The sequence below is a fragment of the Salmo trutta genome, chromosome 1 (genome assembly GCF_901001165.1).
Source record: "Salmo trutta chromosome 1, fSalTru1.1, whole genome shotgun sequence".
Classification (NCBI taxonomy): Eukaryota; Metazoa; Chordata; class Actinopteri; order Salmoniformes; family Salmonidae; genus Salmo; species Salmo trutta.
Window position 1 is genome coordinate 25,214,037 of NC_042957.1, and position 26,951 is coordinate 25,240,987.

Here is a 26,951-nt window from a genome sequence, read left to right on the forward strand (position 1 = left end):
AGCGCTTGGCTGGACCCATGCCATGCCACCATGTCTGACTGTACAGACAGCCTCCAGTCCTTCAGGCTGCGCTACCACAGACTGAACAGACAGCCTCCAGTCCTTCAGGCTGCACTACCACAGACTGAACAGACAGCCTCCAGTCCTTCAGGCTGCGCTACCACAGACTGAACAGACAGCCTCCAGTCCTTCAGGCTGCGCTACCACAAACTGAACAGACAGCCTCCAGTCCTTCAGGCTGCGCTACCACAGACTGAACAGACAGCCTCCAGTCCTTCAGGCTGCGCTACCACAGACTGAACAGACAGCCTCCAGTCCTTCAGGCTGCGCTACCACAGACTGAACAGACAGCCTCCAGTCCTTCAGGCTGCGCTACCACAGACTGAACAGACAGCCTCCAGTCCTTCAGGCTGCGCTACCACAGACTGAACAGACAGCCTCCAGTCCTTCAGGCTGCGCTACCACAGACTGAACAGACAGCCTCCAGTCCTTCAGGCTGCGCTACCACAGACTGAACAGACAGCCTCCAGTCCTTCAGGCTGCGCTACCACAGACTGAACAGAAAGCCTCCAGTCCTTCAGGCTGCGCTACCACAGACTGAACAGACAGCCTCCAGTCCTTCAGGCTGCGCTACCACAGACTGAACAGACAGCCTCCAGTCCTTCAGGCTGCGCTACCACAGACTGAACAGACAGCCTTCAGTCCTTCAGGCTGCGCTACCACAGACTGAACAGACAGCCTCCAGTCCTTCAGGCTGCGCTACCACAGACTGAACAGAAAGCCTCCAGTCCTTCAGGCTGCGCTACCACAGACTGAACAGACAGCCTCCAGTCCTTCAGGCTGCGCTACCACAGACTGAACAGACAGCCTCCAGTCCTTCAGGCTGCGCTACCACAGACTGAACAGACAGCCTTCAGTCCTTCAGGCTGCGCTACCACAGACTGAACAGACAGCCTCCAGTCCTTCAGGCTGCGCTACCACAGACTGAACAGACAGCCTCCAGTCCTTCAGGCTGCGCTACCACAGACTGAACAGACAGCCTCCAGTCCTTCAGGCTGCGCTACCACAGACTATTTAACACAGCAAACTAGACTTCTCACAACACTTCAACAGGTTCTTTGGCAAATGGATGGGGAGTGTCATGTTGACCTACTGTTTTACTCCTAAGCACAGTTCAGCTCATGGAGAGTTCTCAGAACACCTCGAATGCTGTTTCCCAGTGTAAGGGGTTATAAAGTGATAAGGAGTGTAATCCTTCTAATCTGTCCTACTATGTGACCACAATTTTAGCACATCAAGCTGTTTGCACTTCTCTTCTCATGCTGTTTCCTAATGTAATGGGGTAGAAAGTGATAGGTTGTGCCATTACTAGTCAAAGAAGCACTCTTTGTGTGTGTCTGCATGTTGCAGTTTGTGCTATTAACGGAGAACGGTTGTACTGTATGTTGCACACAGATATGATGATGAAATATTCATGTAAATCTATGACACAACCCAGGAGGAGAGGATTACCATGGATTACCATTAGAAAGTCTTGGTAGATAGCTGTGTTTGTGGATCTGTCTTCACGGGATATTGAAAATGGATTTTGAACTGTTAATACTAGACCTCTCTTACTTGACTCTACCTTAGTCCTCTTGCGTTTCTAACAGGTCACCCCAGTTCCCAGAGCCATATTATTACACTACAGTAGGAGATGTAAAAAGAAGTAAATAAAATTTAAAAAACTCTTCCTCAAATCCTGCATGGAAATGTAGCATACTGACAGAACAAACAAATCCTTGTGAGCTCAGCACTGATAAGGAATAGGACTGAGTGTTTCCTCAACACCCTCCCTCTGTCCCTCGCCCAGGTGCGTGAAATTGCATACTTCTCCCCAGCCAGAATAATCAGAGCTTATGCAAAAGAACTGGAGCTCTGATCCCAGGCAGTGGCAGAAAGGGAAAAAACACTCACCTGGCGATTCACAGCCCCCGTTAAGAAATTGAAATGAATAATAATTATGCCAGCGCATTGTGTTGGGAATTGGAAATGGCACCGGGATTTGAGGAGTACTGAACATAGGTGTTGGTGCGGTATTCTTGCAACCCAGTGGATGTAAAATATAAAGGTAGAATGAGGTTTGCATTTATCTAATAATTAATTTAATACTGCACATTGAATCTTGCATTGATTCATTCATGTTTCCATTTATTATTTCTCCAAGTCATTATCCAAGTTATTCATTGATTTGGGTAACTTATGCAGGAGTTGTTCCTGTAGACTCCAGTATTTTGATTGGGCCGCTGCTTTAGTGCTACTCTGCTCCTCTGCTTTGATGCTCAGGCTGTTGAAGAATAAAAACGTCCCCGGCAGGAAGACTTCTCCAGCACTTACCATTACACCTCTGTCTCTGCTTCTTATCCCTTGTTCAGTCCTCTTCTCCTCCCTAATGGAGTAAGGTTCATGTCCTGGTCGCACAAAACCTCCTGGATGAAGAAGCCTTGTTTTGTATTTCTTCTCCAATGTGAGTGTCATGGTGAATCTCCCTCACAGCCAATCAGTGCCCAGCGAGCGGAGGAGCACAGAACAGTCCCCGGTGGTTGCCGTAGCGCTGTGTGTTTATTCTTCAAACAAGGAGCTACTTTTGATGTTTCAGTACAAAGGTTTCCGCCCTCCCCATAGGATTTTCAGTTAGTAGAGGAATGGGGAGGCAGGGCGGGTTTGGCTTGACAGATGAGATGAGTGCTGCTAGATGGGAAAGAAGATGTTTACCAGGGTACAGACACAAGTGGCGTGTGGCGTAGTCAGATGATATAGCTACAGAGGAGCTGCTAGTTTGATGAAGCTCCTGTAAGGACTGTTGATGTGGAGCAGGAAGTACGACATGGTACACTGCACTGAGGACCTGGGGCTATACTTATTGTGATTCAGGGCTTTCTTGTCACACTGGGACCTTATATGTGTTATTTCAAGTGTATGATGTCCAAACTGTTGCTGGTTTTCTCCTCACCTTCTATATGGTTGGATAGTGGGATGCATATTCATTCTCACTGTAACACATCAAGTTGTATTTGTCAAAAAAAAATGTAACCTTTATTTAACTAGGTAAGTCATTCAAGAACAAATTCTTATTTACAATGACGGCCTACCGGGGAACATTTAGTTAACTGCTGTTGGCAATTTATGTTATTCTTCAATAACACAAACTCCAAAGCAAATCAGGGGGAGAAAAATAGGTTTATTCCGAGAGGACAAATCAAGATGTTGTGCTGGGAGTCAGATGTTCAGTCTTCCCTGTCCTCAGCTTTTCCCCCTCGAACAAAGGAACAGGATGTCATTTATAACCCCCCACCCTAGCCTGGGGTTGACCAATCAGAAGTCCTTGCAGTACAACTTGGCCAATGGCCAAATAACAAGTATCCTGCCCCCGACTCAATGTGCAGACCAATGACAACGTGGCACATATCGCTCTGAGTTCAGGAGTGACATTCCACAGATCCTAAACAAACTTTCAGTTACTGGCCCAACGCTCTAACCTCTAGCCTACCTGCCGCCCTGCGCCAAATACAGGTGTAGACCTTACAGTGAAATGCTTACTTACAAGCCCTTAACCAACAATGCAGTTTTAAGAAAAAATAAGTGTTAAACAATGAATAAATAAAAATGTAAATGAAAAAAATAAGAAAATAGAAAAATAACAAATAATTAAAGAGCAACAATAAAATAACAGTATGAGGCTATATACACGGGGTACCGGTAAGGTCAATACGGGGGCACAGGTTAGTCGTGGTAATTGGGGTAATATGTACATGTAGGTAGAGGTAAAGTGACTATGCATAGATAATAAACAGAGAGTAGCAACAGCTTAAAAATGGGGGGGGGGTCAATGCAAATAGTCCGTGTAGCCATTTGGTTAGCTGTTCAGGAGTCTTATGGCTTGGGGGTAGAAGCTGTTAAGGAGCCTTTTGGACCTGGAATTCGCGCTCCGGTACCGCTTGCCGTGCGGTAGCAGAGAGAACAGTCTATGACTAGGGTGGCTGGAGTGTTGCAGCTGTAGAACTTTTTTAGGATCTGAGGACCCATGCCAAATATTTTCAGTCTCCTGAGGGGGAATAGGCTTTGTCGTGCCCTCTTCACGACTGTCTTGGTGTGTTTGGACCATGACAGTTTGTTGGAGATGTGGACACCAAGAAACTTGAAGCTCTCAACCTGCTCCATTACCGCCCCGTTGATGAGAATGGGGGCGTGCTCTGCCCTCCTTTTCCTCTAGTCCACGATCATCTCCTTCATATATATACAGTATATTAACATATTTGCCCAATTTGAGTTACTATAAAAAATGCATGAAAAATATTTTTGGTGGAGGACCTCGGGCTGCATATATGCTACAGTATGCTGTACTGATAGACAGCCACAGACATAGTTAGACAGAGCGAGACAGTTGTACTGGAAATCCCCCAAATCATCGGTTCAGACTGTTGAGCACATTAACTCACTTTGGCAGATATTGTGAACTGCATAAAATCAGTGCTCATCTCACTGTCATTTCTCTGTGCATGATTTGAATGAGCAGGGCGCATTTTTTTCAATTTTCACCTGAAATGACATACCCAAATCTAGCTGCCTGTAGCTCAGGCCATGAAGCAAGGATGTTCTCGCCTTGCCATGATTAAATGCGGTGATACGTGCTTTTAGCTTTGTTAAAATCCCCAGCTACAATAAATACAGCCTCAGGATATATGGTTTCCAGTTTGTATAAAGTCCAGTAAAGTTCTTTGATGATCGTCTTGGTAACCGCTTGCGAGAGGATATACACGGCTGTGACGATAACCGAGGAGAGTTCTCTTGGGAGATATTTGATTGTGAGGAATTCTAGGTCCGGTGAACAAAAAGACTTGAGTTCCTGTATGTTGTTAAAATTACACCAAATTGATCTCGAAACATACACCCCCGCCATTCTTCTTACCGGAGAGATGTTTATTCCTGTCGGCATGATGCACTGAAAATCCCATTGGCCGTATAGACTCTGGCAGCATGTCCCCAGCTAGCCATGTTTCCGTGAAACAGAGTATGTTACAATCCCGGATATCTCTTTGGAAAGCAACTCTTGCCCTATCTGGGCTAGTTAAAGCCAACTTCATAAAATTACTACTAGGTGGCTAGTAAATCAAATCAAATCAAATGTATTTATATAGCCCTTCTTAGATCAGCTGATATCTCAAAGTGCTGTACAGAAACCCAGCCTAAAACCCCAAACAGCAAGCAATGCAGGTGTAGAAGCACGTAGTATTACAGAGAAACAACAACAACAACAAATATATATATATATATATATATCTTGTTTTTTCGCAGGACACATCTGAGGGGGCACGTGCCCCTGTGCCCCCTATGGGCATTACACCTCTGTTCCAACCAGTGTCTTGATCAATATGATCCTCTAGTATAGTCTACACATTGTCAGTCTGCACATTGTCAAGCTACACATTATCAGTCTACACATTATCAGTCTACACTTTGCCCTTACTTTTTACGTCATTGTATCTTGTTCTACCTCTCTTAGTAGGCTATAAGAGTGAGTAAGGCATGTCTGAGCTTAGTTCATGATCCCATGACTCTTTCAGAAGAGGTGGGAGGAGCAGAGCAGGTCCCTGCATATTTCTGCTTTGTCCCTGGACACTAGACCAAAGGGGCTAGCAGCAGCATACTGCCTAGACATTTGCACTTCGGAGTGTTGATATATCCCTGGATACTCAGGATGAAAGGTCTAGTAGCAGAATATTGCAGAGATACCAGTGGTCTACTTAATTGTCAAGTGTCATCTGAAGTCATGCTAGCTCATGCTATATAGACACAGAGTTTTGATTCTGTTTCATTCCTATTACTCTGGGGTATAGTGGTCATGGCTTTCACCAAAGTGGATTGCAATAGAATTCTAAACCCAAGACATTTCGTACTGTAAAACAAGAGTGGTCAGCAGACTTTGATCTTCAGAACATGGACAATGTTTAACCTGATTAGAAACAGGTTTTCCTGATTTACTCTATCTTCAAGCATGTAAAATATCAGAGGTGCTGAGTTGAAAAAATAATTCAGACAAGACTTTGGAGTTACTGTATGATGGACTATCAAAGCAGTGGCAACTCTGTATCTTTATAATGAAAATATACATTTCTGTGAAATCAGTTGGAAATGTATGTATGTGAAGAAATTTGTCTTGGCCCCTAAGACTCTCATGAACTTCTACAGATTGAGAGCATCCTGTTGGGCTGTATCACCGCCTGGTACGGCAATTGTAAGATTCGCAACCGCAGGGCTCTCGAGAAAGTGGTGCGGCCAGCCCAGCGCATCATCGAGGGCACACTGCCTGCCCTCCAGGACATCTACAGCACCCGGTGTCACAGGAAGGCCAAGAAGATCATCAATGACCTCTGCATCAAAGCTGGGACTGAGAGACTGATAAACAGCTTCTATCTCCAGGCCATCAGGCTGTTAAACAGTCACCACTAGCCTGCCTCCACCCAGTACTCTACCCTGCACCTTAGAGACTGCTGCCCTATGTACATAGTCATTGAACACTGCTCACTTTAATAATGTTAACATACTGTTTTACCACTTTATATATATACTGAACAAAAAGATAAATGCAACATGCAACAATTTCAAAGATTTTACTGCGTTACAGTTCATATAAGGGAATCAGTCAATTAAATAAATTAATTACGCCCTAATCTATGGATTTCACATGACTGGGAATCCAGATATTAATCTGTTGGTCACAGATACCTTAAAAAAAAAGATAGGGGCGTGGATCAGAAAACCAGTCCGAATCTGGTGTGACCACCATTTGCCTCATGCAGCGCGACACATCTCCTTCACATAGACTTGATCAGGCTGTTGATTGTGGCCTGAGGAATGTTGTCCCACTCCTCTTCAATGGCTGTGCGAAGTTTCACATCGATTAGTACACATCGATCCAGAGCTTCCCAAACATACTAAATGTGTGACGTCTGGTGAGTATGCAGGTCATGGAAGAACTGGGGCATTTTCAGCTTCCAGGAATTGTGTACAGATCCTTGCAACATTATCATGCTGAAATATGGGGCTATGGCAGCAGATGAATGGCACGGAAATGTGCCTCAAAATCTCGTCATAGTATCTCTGTGCATTCAAATTGCCATCGATAAAATGCAATTGTGTTCATTGTCTGTAGCTTATGCCTACCCATACCATAACTCCACTGCCACCACGGGGCACTCTGATCACAACGTTGACATCAGCAAACCGCTCGCCCACACAACGCCATACACGTGGTCTACGGTTGTGAGGCCGGACCTGTTGCCAAATTCTCTAAAACAACGTTGGAGGCAACTTATGGTAGAGAAATGAACATTCAATTATCTGGCAACAGCTCTGGTGGACATTCCTGCAGTCGGCATGCCAATTGCATGCTACCTCAAAACTTGAGACATCTGTGGCATTGTGTTGTGTGACAAAACACATCTTAGAGTGGCCTTTTAATGTCCTCAGCACAAGGTGCACCTGTGTAATGATCATGCTGTTTGATCAGCTTCTTGATATGCCACACTTGTCAGGTGGATGGGTTATCTTGGCAAATAAGAAATGCTCACTAACAGGGATGTAAACACATTTTTGCACAACATTTGAGAGAAATAAGCTTTTTGTGCGTATGGAACATTTCTGGGATCTTTTATTTCAGTTCATGAAACATGGGACCAACACTTTACATTTCAAGTTTATATTTTTGTTCACTATACTATATTCTAGTCAAGGCTCATCCTATTTAACTACTGCTATTCACTCTTTTCCTATTCACATACTGTCCATAATGTCTATACACACCATTCACATACATATACTGTATATTATTTATATACCGGGCTAATTTCTTGCAATTTTATAAATTTTGCCATGAGGTTTTGTGCTGTGTATTTATTCTTGACATAGCTCATTCTAATATTTCTACTACTGTACATTGCATTTTAGTTAGGCTGTTTATACATACCGCATATTTATTTATGTATTGGATTCTTGGCATAGTTCACTCTAGTATATCTACTGCTGTACATACCATTCCTAGTATATCTGGTGTAAATTCTTCCAGTGTAGATACGTATAGATTGCATTTGGATTACTGTTACACTGTTATTTGGGTTGTTATTGGATTTGTTTAGAAATGTTTTGATTTCTTGTTACGCTTTCTGTTTTTTGTTTTTTTAAAGGTATTATTTGTGTACCTGTTTGACATTTTACTGCAGTCTTAGGAGCTAGTAACATAAGCATTTTGTGCACTCGCTATAACATCTGCTAAACTGTGTAGGTGACCAATAAACTTTGATTTGATTTGACGTGTATGGACGTGTACACTAATGTCCTACAGAGGCGTTCCAGTCTAGCCTTTGTGGCCAACTTTTCATCTACCCGCAAAATTTGACGAACTAAATGTACTGTGGATTCATCTGCTACCAGGTCTCAGAGGAATACGTATCTTTTAAAGAGAAAATATGTATAATTATTTGCCGCACTTAATTATCGTTGCTGTTGTAAGGGGAGAGACAGTAATTGGAGAGTAGGAGCTCTTTTGATCTCTGGCGACAGCGGAGGACACGTTCTGCTGCTTAAATGAGAGCTATATCCAGGTTAGTCATGAACACAAAGGAGCTAGGAAGAACAATATTTAATACATGATTGTATATCTGTTACCAGATGACCTTTAGTTAGTTTCAACCCCTTTTCTACATCAAGTTACCTGGAGGAATTTAATGTATTCATTCCATAATGAACATACTGCTACTGTATAATTATGAATATGAATAGTGAATATAGGACCTGGCGCTGTCATGGCCCTTGACACGAGATGAGTTTGCTGGGTTTGGTCTTTGGCCTCAGTTAGTAAACCCTGTTTCTTCCTTTTCATGTTTTGTCTGTTTTTAGCCTTTGTCTCTCAGCTATGATAGCAGTTAAAACCCAGGCAGGATTTTAGGAGCAGAAGGGGTATGATCTCTGAAAATGAAACTTCTTAGTCTGTCTAAAACGTATTTTTGGACCGTATGATCCTCTGGTTCCGTTGTACTGGGAGCGTACTGAAGGCTACATCATAAGGGGCCCTTGTCCTGTTGAGGGATGTATAATCACCGTTAAGTGGTGTTAATTGGCTGTTGCAAGCGACCCGCCATCGAGTGGCATGAAGAAAACTCCACAGCCTAATAACTCCACCATCAGCAAGCAGAGAATGAGTGAAGGACTGTCAAGGAGAGGGAGAAGAGGATGAGAGTGGAGTAGAGGAGAGTGGGTGCTAGCTCTGTAGATCGCCTGAGTGGAGTAGAGTAGCAGCAGTCGGTCCACAGCAGCAGCAGCAGCAGCAGCAGCCCTCTCTCATTAACTGTATGCTGTAGAGAGCCTGCCTCCCCGTGTTGCTCTGCTCTCCCTCCCTCCCAGGGGGGCGCCTCAAAAGTCACACTTGAAAAGGACTCTGGCCTCTTGAACTGTGGCTGAATGGGGCCCTCGCAGACATCAGCTCGAATTGGCCAACAGGTTAAACACTGCTTCGCCACTGTCTGGGGCTGTGGAGTGGATTGCCTCTGGCTTGCAGCAGTGCAGGCCCTAGCTGTTATTGGAATATTGGCTTGGCATGTTAGAGGGAAATGTGGGTGTTTGTATTGCATTAGAATGAATGAGATGGAATTAAAAATAATATGTAGTGTGAGGTGTATGTGTAAATGTAAAGAGTGATCTTTGGAAGAAAGAAAACCTTGCAGAAGCTCTGCAGCAGACATGTAATAGGTGTTGCTGGTGTGTATGTGTCACCTTCTGGGGTTCCTCTCCTTTTTGAAGTAAAGATCAGGAGAGAGAGAGATGCACAAACGGCCTCAGTTAGTTCTTACTTCTTACAGTTAGCTACAAGTTGACTTCTCGTCGAGGAGTGGAGTCGAGGAGACATCAGAATGTGTCTGTGCCCCGGGGTGGTCAGATGTGGAAGACAGGGAGGGAGGAACCCTTCAGGGCTCATCGCCCAGAGACAGAGCCCTGATCCTAGCCTCGCTCGTCCCAGATGAGCCCCGAGCTCCACAGAGCTGGATCAACCCTATACCCTCTATATTCAGAACCGCATTCCTTTAAAGCTTAGAGAGGATCTCATGTTAAATACTGTTAAAGTAATATGGCTACAGGTTCATCTACCTCACCTAAAGCCCATTCTGGTGGGAAGCTGATATAGACCACCAAGTGCTAACAATCAATATCTGGATAATGTGTCGTGGAAATTCTTACACAGGGACACTCGAAGTCAATCCTAAATTAATCATTGTTTATTGTCAGCATGCTGGAGAGGTTCCAACTAACTTGATGCACCATAGTGAACGTCTGTCAGGAGCTCCCACGGGGCAGTCCCGTTTAGTTCCCTTATATACTGGTTACAAACACGTTACATAGGCATAGTTCATATGGTTGGTTCCGACATGTGTCTGGCACCATCGCCTATCTTAACTTAGAGAACAAACTCTGGGCGTTCAGCCAAATAGTCTGAACACATTACATAGGCATAGTTCATACGGTTGGTTCCGACATGTGTCTGGCACCATCGCCTATCTTAACTTAGAGAACAAACTCTGGGCGTTCAGCCAAATAGTCTGAAGGAGGAGGTCATGACTGCCCCCCCCCCCCCCATATCTTTACCAGGCACAGGCAGGAGGATTGTTTATGACACCAAAGACAAGATGCACAAAATCAACTTTCCTTCGCATGTGTGACATATTTTCCGGGTGATTTCTATATTGACTGGCTTTCATCAAGCTGCCCACACAAGAAAAAGCTTCAAACTGTAACTAGTGCCTGCAACCTGGTTCAGGGTATCAGGGTAGTTACAAACAGCACAGGAATTAAATCATCAACATGTATTTATCACATCTTTACCAATGCTGCAGAAAGAAATTTGCTTTAAAGCAGTATCCAAATCCATAGGATGTACTGTAGTGATCACAATATAGTAGCCATATCTAGGAAAACCAAAGTTCCAAAGGCTGGGCCTAATATAGTGTATAAGAAGTTTTGTAGTGATTCTTATGTTGATGATGTAAAGAATATTTGCTGGTATGTGGTGTGTAATGAGGAGAAACCAGACGCTGCACTATTCCAGGTACTAATAAGCATGCACCCATTAAGAAAATAACTGTAAAAAATGTTAAATCCCCTTGGATTGGTGAGGAATTTAAATTGTGTTTTGTTGAGAGGGATGAGGGAAAAGGTATGGCAAATAAGTCTGGGCAGCACAACCGATTGGCAAACGTACTGCAAATAAAAAGAAGAAACTATTCTATGAAACAAAGAGGCAAACTCGGCTCTATCATTCATTGAATCAGATGGCTCATTCATCACAAAACCAAGTGATATTGTGAACTACTTTAATAATTTTTTCATTGGCAAGATTAGCAAACTTATGCATGATGCTGTATGCCAGCAACAAATGCTGACACTACACATCTAAGTATATCTGACCAAATTATGAAAGACAAGCATAGTAGTTTTGAATTCCGTAAAGTGAGTGCGAAGAAGTGAAAAAAATGATTGTTGTCTATCAACAATGACAAGCCACCAGGGTCTGACAACCTGGATGGAAAATTACTGAAGGTAATAGAGGACGATATTGCCAATCCTACTTGCCATATTTCAATTGCCTGTTACTAGGGCTGTTACTAGGCCTGTGGCTGTCACAACATTCTGTCAGCCGGTCTCACAGTAATTGACCGTTAATTAACATAAACACATTTATGGCACCTGGCTTCCACAGGTGCTGATCTTGGAACATCTACATGTTAAAAAGTCTAATAAATCCATGTAATATAGCCTACACCTACACAATAAATCCATGTAATATAGCCTACACCTACACAATAAATCCATGTAATATAGCCTACATCTTCACAATAAATCCATGTAATATAGCCTACACCTGTCACGGTTGTCGTCGGTGAAAGAGGACCAAAACGCAGCAGGTACGTGTATGCTCATTTTGATGATTTATTAACTTCAAACAATGAACGTACAAAAATAACAAACACGAGAAACGAACGAACGAACGACAACAAACAGTCTGGCAAAGCCTAAGCTCAACACAGAACAATCACCCACGAATAACAAACACAAACACACCCTAATATATGGGACTCTCAATCAAAGGCAGATAGACAACACCTGCCTTCAACTGAGAGTCCCAACCCCAATCAGCACAACATAGAAACACACTCACCAGACTACACATAGAAATACATAAACATAGAACATCAACCCAAAACCCCGGAAATACTAAATCAAACCCCCGTTGAACAAACACACCACCCTGAACCACATAAAACAAATACCCCTGCCACGCCCTGACCAAACTACAAAACAATTAACCTTATATACTGGCCAGGACGTGACAACACCTACACAATAAATCCATGTAATATAGCCTACATCTTCACAATAAATCCATGTAATATAGCCTACACCTACACAATAAATCCATGTAATATAGCCTACACCTACACAGTAAATCCTTCTAATATGGCCTACATCTTCACATTACATCCATGTAATATAGTCTACATCTTCACAATAAATCCATGTAATATAGCCTACATCTTCACAATAAATCCATGTAATATAGCCTACATCTTCACAATAAATCCATGTAATATAGCCTACATCTTCACAATAAACCCATGTAATATAGCCTACATCTTCACAATAAATCCATGTAATATAGCTTACATCTTCACAATAAATCCATGTAATATAGCTTACATCTTCACAATAAATCCATGTAATATAGCCTATATCTTCACAATAAATCCATGTAATATAGCCTACATCTTCACAATAAATCCATGTAATATAGCCTACATCTACACAATAAATCCATGTAATATAGCCTACACCTTCACAATAAATCCATGTAATATAGCCTACATCTTCACAATAAATCCATGTAATATAGCCTACATCTTCACAATAAATCCATGTAATATAGCCTACATCTTCACATTACATCCATGTAATATAGCCTACATCTTCACATTACATCCATGTAATATAGCCTACAACTACACAATAAATCCATCATTTATTTTAGACAGGTCTAAAGAAGCATGATATGAAGAAAATGTAGTCTATTTCAGAAGAACAGAATAGCATATCCTTATCCTTATACATCCTTATGTTAGGTCCTGATCTGGCTATGCCATATGGCTGTGGGCTACACTAGTTCATTTAGCAGACAAGATTTGCATATAATTCCGTGGCATTATTTTATATTATTTTATAGTATGAAGAATACAATTGAACAAAGCTAAACAAAATAGAAAGGATATTTTCTCCAAAGGATTTGCGGGAGTGGACACATGCAGCTATTCTGTTTTGAGCGGTTAACAAAGAAATGGGTATTCCTATATGCATAATTTAGAGTTATTAATGTAACATTAGTTGTTCTACAAACATTGGGCTACATCTTTTGATTTTTAATACATTTATAAGGCTGCGTGATGCGACTCTAATGATGGTTTGACAAAAGTCGCTTGAAAGGCATGAGCTCTGCTTTATTTTTTGTGCAGGCTGTGCACACTACATCAGTCACATTCACAATTTGACCAGCACTTGGTAATGCCTAGAATTTCACAGCAGCATCCCCTTTGTGTGGCCATAATGCATCCTAAACAAATCCATGCCTTTTGCGGCCAGTAACCGTTGTGCCCTTCTCCCTGAGTGCTGCGGCTCCATCATGGGAACTGGTCTTTCTCACAGGCTACAAGTGAAGACAGACACATCGGGGACGCAACTGCGAGCGTCCCTTATCCAATTCCGAGGTGCATATTGAAGATATTGGAAAAACTGTCCACATTTACTTTTCATCAGCCAACAAGATGAGTTGGCATAACGAACAGCAAAAGCATTATAACATTGTAATATTGTTGTATGGTGGTATTATATATTTTGTATTGTAGATATGTAGTGGTGTAATAATGTTATATGATGTACTGTTTTATATTTTGTTTTATAAGTAACATAAGTGCCTTAATGTGTTTGGACCCACAAAGAGTAGCTGCTGCCTTGGCAACAGCTAATGGGGATCCCTAATAAATACATATACAGTTAATCAGTTTTGTTACTCTCCCCGCGTTGTTACTGTAGGACTACAGTATCATGTAGCTTTGTTGCTCTGTGTGCCTCTGCCTTGCGACCAAACCCTTTGTCTTATATAATCTCACTGTTTTAGTCGTGGTTGATGTGATGACTACTACTCATGTTTTATGTGCTTATAATGTATTTTGTGTTGTAGGTTAAGTTACGTTATGCCTGGTACATTAGCATGGGAGTGGTTCATAATGTTTGTCTGCGTTCAGCAGGAGTTTAGCCAGTGACAGCGAGGGTAGGGACTTGATGGATGGGGGCTGAGAATTAGCGGGGGTAATGAAAAGGTTAGCGTGATTATTTGTGTTTTAATGAGCGTGGCAGCGTGGCAGCGTGTGTGTGTGTGTGTATATATAGTTCTGTTTGAGGAGCAGTTTCTCCATCATCCACTGTGCTCCAATGTATTTTTATGTTATTAGGAAGTATGTAGTGCTGTGAAGAATGTAGTCCAGGTGTTTCAGACAGGGCTCCAGATATGCCTGTAGTGTGTTAAATATACATGAAGGGCTTCGGAATAGCATTAAGCATAGATACAGTTGAAGTCGGAAGTTTACATACACCTTAGCCAAATACATTTAAACTCAGTTTTTCACAATACCTGACATTTAATCCTAGTAAAAATTCCATGTCTTAGGTCAGTTAGGATCACCACTTTATTTTAAGAATGTGAAATGTCAGAATAATAGTAGAGAGAATGATTAATTTCAGCTTTTATTTCTTTCATCACATTCCCAGTGGGTCAGAAGTTTACATTCACTCAATTAGTATTTGGTAGCATTGCCTTTAAATTGTTTAACTTGGGTCAAACGTGTTGGGTAGCCTTCCACAAGCTTCCCACAATAAGTTGGGTGAATTTTGGCCCATTCCTCCTGACAGAGCTGGTGTAACTGAGTCAGGTTTGTAGGCCTCCTTGCTCGCACACACCTTTTCAGTTCTGCCCACAAATTTTCTATAGGATTGAGGTCAGGGCTTTGTGATGGCCACTCCAATACCTTGACTTCGTTGTCCTTAAGCCATTTTGCCACAACTTTGGAAGTATACTTGGGGTCATTGTCCATTTGGAAGACCCATTTACGACCAAGCGTTAACTTCCTGACTGATGTCTTGAGATGTTGCTTCAATATATCCACATAATTTTCCCCCCAACATGATTTTGTGAAGTGCACCAGTCCCTCCAGCAGCAAAGCACCCCCACAACATGATGCTGCCACCCCCGTGCTTCACGGTTGGGATGGTGTTCTTCGGCTTGCAAGCCTCCCCCTTTTTCCTCCAAACGTAACGATGATCATTATGGCCAAAAAGTAATATTTTTGTTTCATCAGACCAGAGGACATTTCTCTGAGCAGCCTTTCAGGTTATGTCGATACAAGACTCGTTTTACTGTGGATATAGATACTTTTGTACCTGTTTCCTCCAGCATCTTCACAAGGTCCAATACCATTTTTTCTGGGATTGATTTGCACTTTTTGCACCAAAGTACGTTCATCTCTAGGAGACAGACCGCGTCTTCTTCCTGAGCGGTATGACGGCTACGTGGTCCCATGGTGTTTATACTTGCGTACTGTTGTTTGTACAGATGAACGTGGTACCTTCTGGTGTTTGGAAATTGCTCCCAAGGATGAACCAGACTTGTGGAGGTCTACAATTTTTTTCAAGGGTCTTGGCTGGTTTCTTTTGATTTTCCCATGATGTCAAGAGGCACTGAGTTTGAAGGTAGGCCTTGAAATACATCCACAGGAACACCTCCAATTGACTCAAATGAAATCAATTATTCTATCAGAAGCTTCTAAAGTCACAATATAATTTTCTGGAATTTTCCAAGCTGTTTAAAGGCACAGTCAACTTAGTGTATGTAAACTTCTGACCCACTGGAATTGTGAGTTATAAGTAAAATAATCTGTATGTAAACAACTGTTTGAAAAAATTACTTGTGTCTTGCACAAAGTAGATATCCTAACCAACTTGCCAAAACTATAATTTGTTAACAAGAAATTTGTGGAGTGGTTGAAAAATGAGTTTTAATGACTTTAACCTAAGTGTATGTAAACTTCCGACTTCAACTGTAGTTTAACTTGGCCTGTGCTTCTCTCCTGCTTCTCTGAAGCTTTTTTTCTTTATGAATGGTTTTTAACAGCTTACATCTGTGCTGCTAAGTAGCACAAATCCTGGTATTGTTGAGCTGCTTTTTGTGGTAACTTTTGTCCCACCGCCTCAGCCTAGGATGAAACCTTCTGTATGAGTCAAACATAATAACCTAAAAACCCTTTCTGTGGGTTCACACAGACACAGAGCTGGAAACAGGACATACGCCGTGAGTATTCAGGACTCAAGACATTGTTTTATCAGCTCTGGGGTGGCCATCGCATTGAATTTCAGGTTGAATGCACACATGAATACTACCACTAATCGTGTTGTATTAACATATGGATATTGTAAGTCTTCCACCATTAAGGGCCAATATATTCAATGGGATACTTTTATGACTAGCGCATTTGATTCATGTCGTGATCATATCCACAAAGTTCTTTAAATCTCTTCAGAGCAGACGCAATTTAAACCACAGCTTTCATTTTTGACTTGCAACTTTCTTTGGGAAGGCTCCGAGCTGCTTCCAAAATCTTAATTTCACACAGCGTTAATTTCACCACATGAAAGATGAGGCTTGGAGCTGGCTCTTTGGGGAGCGAGATGCTGTATGTGGTGCAGCTGTAATATCGGTGCTCACTCTTTGCCAGACTCTAACCATGTTTGGAGCTCTGCTCTAATGACTATCTGCTGCTGCTGCTGGATTCATTAATGTGACTGATGGAGGTTTGCCATCTTGTGTTTAACCACACTCACTAATCTTCTCTGCTATCTAAAATACAACATTTGGTCTTACTGAGCAATAAATTATGTAGCTTATGTTGAAGGTTTCAAAACCCTGATGATAAGGTTGCTGTGTCACATCTTGCAACTTTGATTACATTTGATAAAACCTAGGTACAGTAATGCTTAGACACATGACATGGCACAATAACAGTTAGTTTAGGATATTTGCCAATGTATTGACATAAGTCCTTATCCATGCTAGCCAGTTGCTCCATGACATCATGAAGCCTTGCGTGTAATTGTCTCAAGCTTTCTATGATTGCCGTAGAGATAGTGTCTTTCAACAGCTGTAGAAGCCTGGCTAGCACGTAAGGTTACCGTAACGATGACCCCTTGTCTATAATGGATTATTATGTATGTTTAATGTCAAATGGTGATGAATAATCTGTGAATGAGAAGATGTAAAATGACCTCTCTCAAGAGCATTTGTCTTTCGATCCCCCTCTTCTCCCACCCTTTCTCTCGGGCTCTCCCTCTCTCTCTCTCTCCCTCCCTCACGCCCTCCTTCTCTCCCTGCCAGTTGGTGCTTCCAGAATACTCTATCCATGGGCTGTTCTGTATCATGTTCCTGTGTGCCCAGGAGTGGCTGACAGTAGGCCTCAACATCCCCCTCCTCTTCTACAACACATGGAGGTAACTATCGAAGCTGGACCGGCCTACTTTGCCTTTCTCTCATTTGTAAGATATCATGAATTCAGTGTGGTGCCCAGAAGATAAGCACTGATATTGAAATATTCCTGAGACATTCATAGACAAAGGCCAACATAAAACATTGACATAAATTTGACTGACAAACTAGAGTTTAGTGGAGTCTGCAGTCATTGTAAATATGAACAGATTGTTTTGTCTCTGCGCAACAAAGGGACAAACAGTCTTTCAATACCTTGCGTTTTTGTTAGAAATCCTTTAGAGCTTTTAAAAAGTTACCGCAATAAAGAAAAAGATTGTATTTTTTTAATGAATTGAACACTTCAATAAGTTGAAATTGTAATTATGACTTTGGTTATGATTATCTGATATCACACCCTGAAAATGGGTCACCTGTCACGGCTCCCTCCCATTAACACGTTATATTCTCTTTTCTTTTGGCTTGTTCTTGTTTCGTTATTTGATGTGAATCACTTGCAGAACTCTGTGATTGTTTTGCTCAGCCGGTTGAAGTTACGCAGCAGTGCTCTCTGACTCATTAATTGCAGACTGCCAGATGCCCAGTGGCTACAGATGCTGTTCTCTCTGCACAGCTGAGAGGAGACAGGGAGAGATGGAGGGGGAGAGATGGAGGGGAGAGAGAGAGGGAGGGAGAGAGAGAGAGAGAGAGAGAGAGGAGAGAGAGAGAGAGAGAGAGAGAGAGAGAGAGGGAGAAAAGAGTGAACGGAAGAGAGGTGGAGATATGGGGTGGGAGACGAACAGCAGCTATAGATCTGTCCGTCTGATTTCCTTCCCAGTGAGTACAGCTGATGCCTAATGTCTTCAGCTCGTCCCCCTCCTCCTTTATCAGCCCCCACATGCAGCAGGGGCTCAGTGACACACAGCCACATCAACAGGGGACATTTGTAGACTTAGGTTGAGCAGCAGCAACACAGTGGAACGGAGCATCACTACCTGTGTAAAGCAGACACATACTGTTTATTATTTGTATTTTTTATTTCACCTTTATTTAACCAGGTAGGCCAGTTGAGAACAAGATCTTATTTACAACTGCGACCTGGCCAAGATAAAGCAAAGCAGTGCGACACAAACAACAACACAGAGTTACACATGGAATAAACAAACATACAGTCAATAACACAATATACAAGTCTATATACAGTGTGTGCAAATGAGGTAAGATTAGGGAGGCAATTTGTTCCAGTCATTGGCAGCAGAGAACTGGAAGGAAAGGCGGCCAAAGTAGGAATTGGCTTTGGGGGTGACCAGTGAAATATACCTGCTGGAGCGCGTGCTATGGTGTAACGCCCTGGCCATAGAGAGGGGTTTTTGTTCTTTATTTTGGTTAGGCCATCCTGGTCTCTCCTGTGCCGCCTCCACGGACCAGGCCTCCAGTGGGTCTCCCCATCCTGGTCCGTCCTGTGCCTCCTCCTAGGACCAGGCCTCCAGTGGGTCTCCCCATCCTGGTCAGTCCTGTGCCTGCTCAACGGACCAGGCCTCCAGTGGGTCTCGCCAGTCCGGAGCCGCCAGAGCCGCCCGCCAGTCCAGAGCCGCCCGCCAGTCCGGAGCTGCCAGAGCCCATCGCCGCCCGCCAGCCGGGCGCAACAAAGGTCGCCAACCAGTCCTCCGGCACGGCCAGGGGTGCTACCTAAGTGGGCGATGCCGAGGGTGGAGCGGAGGCCACGTCCCGCACCTGAGCCGCCGCCGTAAGAAGGCCCACCCGGACCTTCCCCTTCGGAGTCAGGTTTTGCGGTCGGAGTCCGCACCTTGGGGGGGGTACTGTAACGCCCTGGCCATAGAGAGGGGTTTTTGTTCTTTCTTTTGGTTAGGCCAGGGTGTTACATTGGGTGGGCGTTCTATGTTCATTTTCTATGTTGTCTGTTTCATTGATTTTGGCCGTGTGGATTCCAATCAGGCACAGCTGTTGTTGGCTGTTGCTGATTGGGAGTCACACAAAAGTGGCTGTTTTTCCATTGGGGTTTTGTGGGTAATTGTTTCTGTTTCATTTCGCACCTGACAGGATTGTTTTGGCTGTCGGTTTTCTTGGTTTTTGTATCGTGTTCTTACGTTAATTAAATAACTATGATGAACACTAACTCCGCTCCGCCTTGGTCTACTCTCTCTCCCGACGGCCGTTACATATGGGTGGGTGCTGCTATGGTGACCAGTGAGCTGAGATAAGGCGGGGCTTTACCTAGCAAAGACTTATAGATGACCTGGAGCCAGTGGGTTTGGCGACGAATACGAAGCGAGGGCCAGCCAACGAGAGCATACAGGTCGCAGTGGTGGGTAGTATATGGGGCTTTGGTGACAAAACAAATGGCACTGTGATAAACTGCATCCAATTTGCTGAGTAGAGTGTTGGAGGCTATTTTGCAAATGACATCGCCAAAGTCAAGGATCGGTAGAATAGTCCGTTTTACGAGGGTATGTTTGGCAGCATGAGTGAAGCATGCTTTGTTGTGAAATGGGAAGCCAATTCTAGATTTAATTTTGGATTGGAGATGCTTAATGTGAGTCTGGAAGGAGAGTTTACAGTCTAACCAGGCACCTTGGTATTTGTAGTTGTCCACAACTGAAGTCAGAACCATCCAGAGTAGTGATGCTGGACGGGCGGGCAGGTGCGGGCAGCGATCTGTTGAAGAGCATGCATTTAGTTTTACTTGCATTTAAGAGCAGTTGGAGGCCACAGAAGGAGAGTTGTATGGCATTGAAGCTCATCTGGAGGTTAGTTAACACAGTGTCCAAAGAAGGGCCAGAAATATACAGAATGGTGTCGTCTGCGTAGAGGTGGATCAGAGAATCACCAGCAGCAAGAGCGACATCATTGATGTATACAGAGAAAAGAGTCAGCCCGAGAATTGAACCCTGTGGCACCCCCATAGAGACTGCCAGAGGTCCGGACAACAAGCCCTCCGATTTGACACACTGAACTCTGTCTGAGAAGTAGTTGGTGAACCAGACGAGGCAGTCATTTGAGAAACCAGTCTGCCAATAAGAATGCGGTGATTGACAGAGTCGAAAGCCTTGTCCAGGTCGATGAATACGGCTGCACAGTATTGTCTTTTATCGATGGCGGTTATGATATCGTTTAGGACCTTGAGCGTGGCTGAGGTGCACCCATAACCAGCTTGGAAACCAGATTGCATAGCGGAGAAAGTACGGTGGGATTCGAAATGGTCGGTGATCTGTTTGTTCACTTGGCTTTCGAAGACCTTAGAAAGGCAGGGTAGAATAGATATAGATCTGTAGCAGTTTGGGTCTATAGTGTCTCCCCCTTTGAAGTGGGGGATTACCGCGGTAGCTTTCCAATCTTTGGGGATCTCAGATGATACGAAATAGTGGTTGAACAGGCTAGTAATAGGGGTTGCAACAATTGCGGCGGATAATTTTAGAAAGAGAGGGTCCAGATTGTCTAGCCCAGGGGATTTGTAGGGGTCCAGATTTTGCAGCTCTTTCAGAACATCAGCTATCTGGATTTGGGTACTGTACCTGCAGATGAAAAGCGGTGGCTACATTTCTGTGAAAAATGTCTCAGTTTAAGGCCAATTCCATATAGCCTCATCATAAGAGGACCATTACGCTTTCCCAAAAGTGCCTAATGCCTGTGGCTCTTAGTGCCCAGCATAGCACCTCGCTAGTCAGACTGAGCTGGTCCACCCCCCCCCCCAAACCCCCAGTGCAGCCATCTCCAGTCTATGCTACCTGGAGGGTAATGCAGCTGGGTCCACTGGAAGAGCACTGCTACAGTAGAAGGGATCCCTCTGTCTCTCTGTGTTGAGACTGAACTCACCCTGGTAGCAGACACAGACATAGACAACTGCCCCCCTGTCCCCACTATGCCCCCACCATTTCCCCCTCACCGTCTCTATCAACCTCCACCTGGGTCCCTCTCTCTATGCCTGTACCTCTCTCTTCTTCAGGTAGTGTGAGAGCTAGTGGAGCTGAGGTTACAGACAGCCCCCCTCCCCCCAATGGGAGAGGTACAGATGTGTTAATGGTACAGATGTGTTAATGGTACAGATGTGTTAATGGTATGGGCAGAATGGTTGTGGTTCTGGATTATTTATTATTGACTAACCTTTATTTTACCAGGTACATTAAGCTGACTGAAAACACATTCTCACACCCATTCTCATTTATACTGTAGCAATCTTGTTCCACATGGATTTTAAAAACCGTCATCATTTATTTAAGTCTGTCTATAGTACAAATGACTTATAAACCATTATTGAATAGTTTGTTACCCATTAGCAAATTATTGGTAAATCACTATAAACCATGTGTTCATGTATCTATTAACATGCGTAAATACATGGACCTATGTTCATAAACCATGCATTACAATTACTACTACTACCTGTAGTCATGCACAACTTAATCATACTAATCATGAACAGTCAGATGTTTCATGTAAAGAGGGTGTCCCCCCTACTCATCCTCCATCTCTCCATTCTTCCTTTCATCGTCCCCTCCGTCTCTACGGGTCAACTACCCCTCGTGTGTCGTGTCCCTATTCGGTAGGTACTTCCACAGCCCCACAGACACTAAGGAGCTCCTCTACGACCCAGCCTCGGTCATGAACGGAGACACGCTCAAGTTCTGCCAAAAAGAGGCCTGGTGCAAGATGTCCTTCTTCGTCCTCTCCTTCTTCTACTATCTCTACTGGTGAGTGACGAATGCACTTTCCACTGTGTTTTTTGGTAAGGTGTTAAGATGCAGACAACAATCATCTTTCACCTCAAAGTGACTAACTACAGTATAGTTGTTACTCCTTTTCAGGGCTGTTACATGCTTTTCAGACATGTATATATATACATGCTGTATTGGCTGTTTAAAGTTTAAAGATCCCAAGTGTAGATTTCTACTGTGCCTAAACCAGCATCTGAATTCACAAGGACATTATGTCCTTTCAGTATGTCATGCAGCCAGCAGTGAGCCTCCTAGATACCTGCTCTTTTTTTCACTGTGTCAGTTCTTGTTGATGTTTACATAGCCATGCAGTACATTACATAGTATATCCTCCAGACACAATGTATTGACCCTGCAGCCCTAAGGGCAGGGGTAAATTGTATTTTCAGTTTAGCCAATTCAGGTTATGGTTGGGACATTTTCAATTCCTGAACTAAAACGTTTTAAACAATCACTTATATTGACTAAATCTAAATTGAATTGACCCTACAGCTCCTGGTAGTAGTAACATCTCACCAGAGTGAATTTGTAATTGACCAGTCGGAAGTGGTGAATGTGGTCATTTGACTCTCTTTCCCTCGGCTGTAGCGTGTACTGGACCTGACCTGCCATGTGGTGCTCCGCTGGCCTTCTACTAGTGAGTCTCTCTTCAGTGGGTTTGTCACCTTGTGATTCTGACCCCCTCACTGACCCACTGACCCCTGCACACACTCTTTCTCTCTCTCTTTCTCCCCCCTCAGCGATACTGTAACACTGATGCACAACCTTGCCTGGAGAATGGGCCTCTTGAGGGAGATCATCTTTAACCCCTAACCTCTGACCTACATTACTCCCGCCCCCCTGACCTACTGGTGTTTGTCACAGGGGAGGCGGTCACTCTAGTGGAGTCCGATATGGAATTTAACATAGCAATATAATAATATGGAGTCCTCCATTGTTTAACCTTGATGAGATGTGTGATCTTTCCTAATGTTTAATCACTGCTAGGGATGTTATGTTACGTTACTGTATATGAATGCTTCCCTCTTTGTCTATTACTGTAATACTGCTCCAAAGCCTACCCACTCTCACTCACATCTCCACTTGTCTTTGGCATGATCTCTAAACCTTTCCTTACATACATACACACTTACAAACAAATGCAGAGGCACACACTCACTCACACACACACACACACACACACACACACACACACACACACATTCATACTGTACACACACTCACTGCCTGAAACTATCGAGCATCAGCTGCATAATGCTCTCCCACTCACAGATTGATGGGAAATCAAAGATTGACTGGAGGCATAACCCTCTCAATTACAATGGCCAGGTTTGCCTCGGCTCATTAGCCCAACATCCGTTTAAATATAATGGAACTAGAAATGACAATGTGGCTTTGATAAGGAAGCCGAGCTCAATATACAAGTTTATTAGCTCAGTGAGGAATATGCTGTATTCGCCTGTGGAAGCCAAACTACTGGGTGAATTAAAACAACCTCAATGACATTCAGACAGATGACAAGCTGACAGCAAGGACATACGTAGCATGTCTGTCCCCTCTACCACGATGAACAGTCTGGAGATGAAATGTGATCTAATTCACATCTCATACTGTAATGTAATATCTAAGGCAATAGTATATTAGTGCAGTTATAGTAACTCTTGACAACATTCCAAGTACAGGGCTTGTTACACTGAAGGTGTTTAACAGTACCCGTAAGTGGGAGATCCAATAGCTAGAGAGTGTCTGTTCCACACATCTCCTCAGCTGTTGTTCAGCTTGCTGTCGCACTGTTTGGAGACTAGGTTTGGTGTTCATCACATGACCAGGGGACTAAACCAGTCTTTTTTCACCTAACAGCTGAGTAATAATGGAGATGTTTGTACAGTAGATTAGGAACAGTGATCCTGTGATGAGATACAATAAGTAGACGCCGTGGTGAGGAGAAGTAGCTTTGGGCTAAGGCTACTAATTCATCTAGCTACAGCTCTGAGGGGTGATTAAACCTGGGGCTGGTAGAGAGACATCATCTGCCTAATCTGCCTCCGGTTCTCCTAACACTGGGTGTAAGACACCTCCAGGCCACCATACTTATTGTGCCTCCATTACATTAGGAAACATGGATATTGATAACCCAGACCGACAAGAGAGCTCAGGCTTCACCGCAGCAGGGATTAGTGCCTCACATGCCAGAAGATAGCAGGATTCATGCAAATGTCTCCATTTTGGAGTAGCTAGGTGATCATGCTTAGTTTAAGCACTAAATGTGCTTTTGTAGCAGAGTTAGCTAGGAGGCAATCTTATTTTCGAAGATGTTTATTCGTTTACCTGATGCTAAGAACAAACGTTAAGTGTTGGCATCTTGGAAACCTACACTTGTCTGACCAGTTCACAAAATGTTGTTATGCTCACATGAATCATGGTTTGTGAAGAACAAAACTGTCCTCATTTGAATAAACTATCAGATTGTATATTTCATGAGCAGTGTTGTGTGTGCTAGGACATACAGTAGCCCTAGCTCTTATTTCGAGCCCAGTTCTTCAAATAAATATTTCATATTTAAGTTTGATTTATCGATAAGATTACTCAAGCAGAACTTTACCGCAGCCTGACATATATTTCTTGCTTATTTAGTGGCTTGTGTTTTAAATAGGCAAAATGTGTATCCTTTCTACTTGAAAAGCCCATATGCACAACATTAAAGGGCTATTTTAATTGCAACTTCAAATAAACAAACACAAACAAAGTCTCAGTGAATCTGGCAGCCACCCAGGCACCCAGCCTGAACACATCAACCACTACTAAACCAAGCATGGATTTATCAGACGTTTCTTAAACACTTTAACACAACGCTTGAATGCTCCTTTCTTGAATGCGTATTAATTCCAGTGGACCAGTTTATAATCGAATAGTTTTTGTCAATGTTGTTTGTAATTGTTGTTGGTTTTACTGTTTGGGCTAATCATATAGTCTCAGTCATTGATTTGGATTCTTGTGTTTTTTTCCTCTCTTGTCTTCCAGTATGGTCTACTCCTTGGTAACCTCATAACAGCAGAACTCTCTGTATTTGAGCCATCCTCCGGATATCAGAGACTGATTTCTGGAATATGATTTAGCTAGCGCAAACAACAACTTGGGAGCAAAAAAGAGCACTTTTTGTCACAGCTTTTCTGTTTCATGAGAAGAAGGACAGTTGTTGAGTCTGGGCTGTGCTGGTCTGGTCTGGGGGGAAAGGAAGGGTTTCAGCACCAGTCCCGATCGTCTCCTCATGTAACGAGACCTTACAGTACTGTTTACAGTACTCTGTAGGTCAACAGCCCATGATGAGTCACAGCGACCACCATATCTACTTTTGTCTGTCACTGCCTGGCCAATGTTTGTACTCACAGCCTGTCCTGGAGAGGTTCAGTAGCACCACCACTACCATAGTAGGACATAGTAGTGGTTTTTTTTCTCGTTTTTAGGGAGTGGATCAGCTTTAATATTGCAGATAGATTGTGGCTTCAATCAATGTAATTGTCTGCGTCATTTCCAATCCCTCATATATTTTCGGGGGATAATATGTATTTTTGGGGGGGTTAATATTTATACAGTTCCAGTCAAAAGTTGGGACACACCTACTCATTCAAGGGTTTTTCTTTATTTTTACAATGTTCTACATTGTAGAATAACAGTGAAGACATCAAAACTATGAAATAACACATATGGAATCATGTAGTAACCACAAAAGTGTTCATCAAAGTAGCTACCCTTTGCCTTGATGACAAATTTGCACACTCTTGACATTCTCTCAACCAGCTTCATGAGGTAGTCATCTGGAATGCATTTCAATTAACAGGTGTGCCTTGTTAAAAATGTATTTGTGGAATTTATTTCCTTCTTAATGCATTTGAGACAATCAATTGTGTTGTGACAAGGTAGGGGTGGTATACAGAAGACAGCCCTATTTGGTAAAAGACCAAGACCATATTATGGCAAGAACAGCTCAAATAAGAAAAGTGAAACGACAGTCCATCATTACTAAGGTCAGTCAATATGGAACATTTCAATAACTTTGAAAGTTTCTTCAAGTGCAGTCGCAAAAACCATCAAGTGCTATGATGAAACTGGCTCCAACGAGGACTGCCACAGGAAAGGAAGACCCAGAGTTACCTCTGCTGCAGAGGATAAGTTCATTAGAGTTACCAGCCTCAGATTGCAGGCCAAATAAATGCTTCACAGAGTTCAAGTAACAGACACATCTCAGCATCAACTGTTCAGAGGAGACTGCGTGAATGAGGCCTTCATGATTGATTTGCTGCAAAGAAACCACTACTAAAGGACACCAATAAGAAAAGAGACTTGCTTGGGACAAAGAAACATGAGCAATGGACATTAGACCAGTGGAAATCTGTGATTTGGTCTGATGAGCCCAAATTTGATATTTTTGGTTCCAACCGTCGTGTCTTTGAGAGACGCAGAGTAGGTGAACGGATGATTTGTGCGTGTGTGGTTCCCACCGTGAAGCATGTAGGAGGAGGTGTGATGGTGTGTGGGTGCTTTGCTGGTGACACCAGGTAAACAAATAAACATGA

At 43.1% G+C, this 26,951-nt stretch overlaps 1 protein-coding gene across 2 annotated transcripts in view; it reads left to right on the forward strand.

The window, feature by feature from the left end:
• Positions 1–25,992, forward strand: part of LOC115192101 (protein cornichon homolog 3-like) — a 46,205-nt gene extending 20,213 nt beyond the window's left edge. For both annotated transcript variants that reach the window (XM_029750235.1, XM_029750244.1), the window contains 3 exons: positions 17,558–17,670; positions 22,210–22,353; positions 25,399–25,992. In XM_029750235.1, coding sequence (XP_029606095.1) covers positions 17,558–17,670; positions 22,210–22,353; positions 25,399–25,426 — 285 coding nt within the window. In that variant the 3' untranslated portion in view covers positions 25,427–25,992. The remainder of the gene's footprint in view (positions 1–17,557; positions 17,671–22,209; positions 22,354–25,398) is intronic.
• Positions 25,993–26,951: the final 959 nt, after the last annotated feature.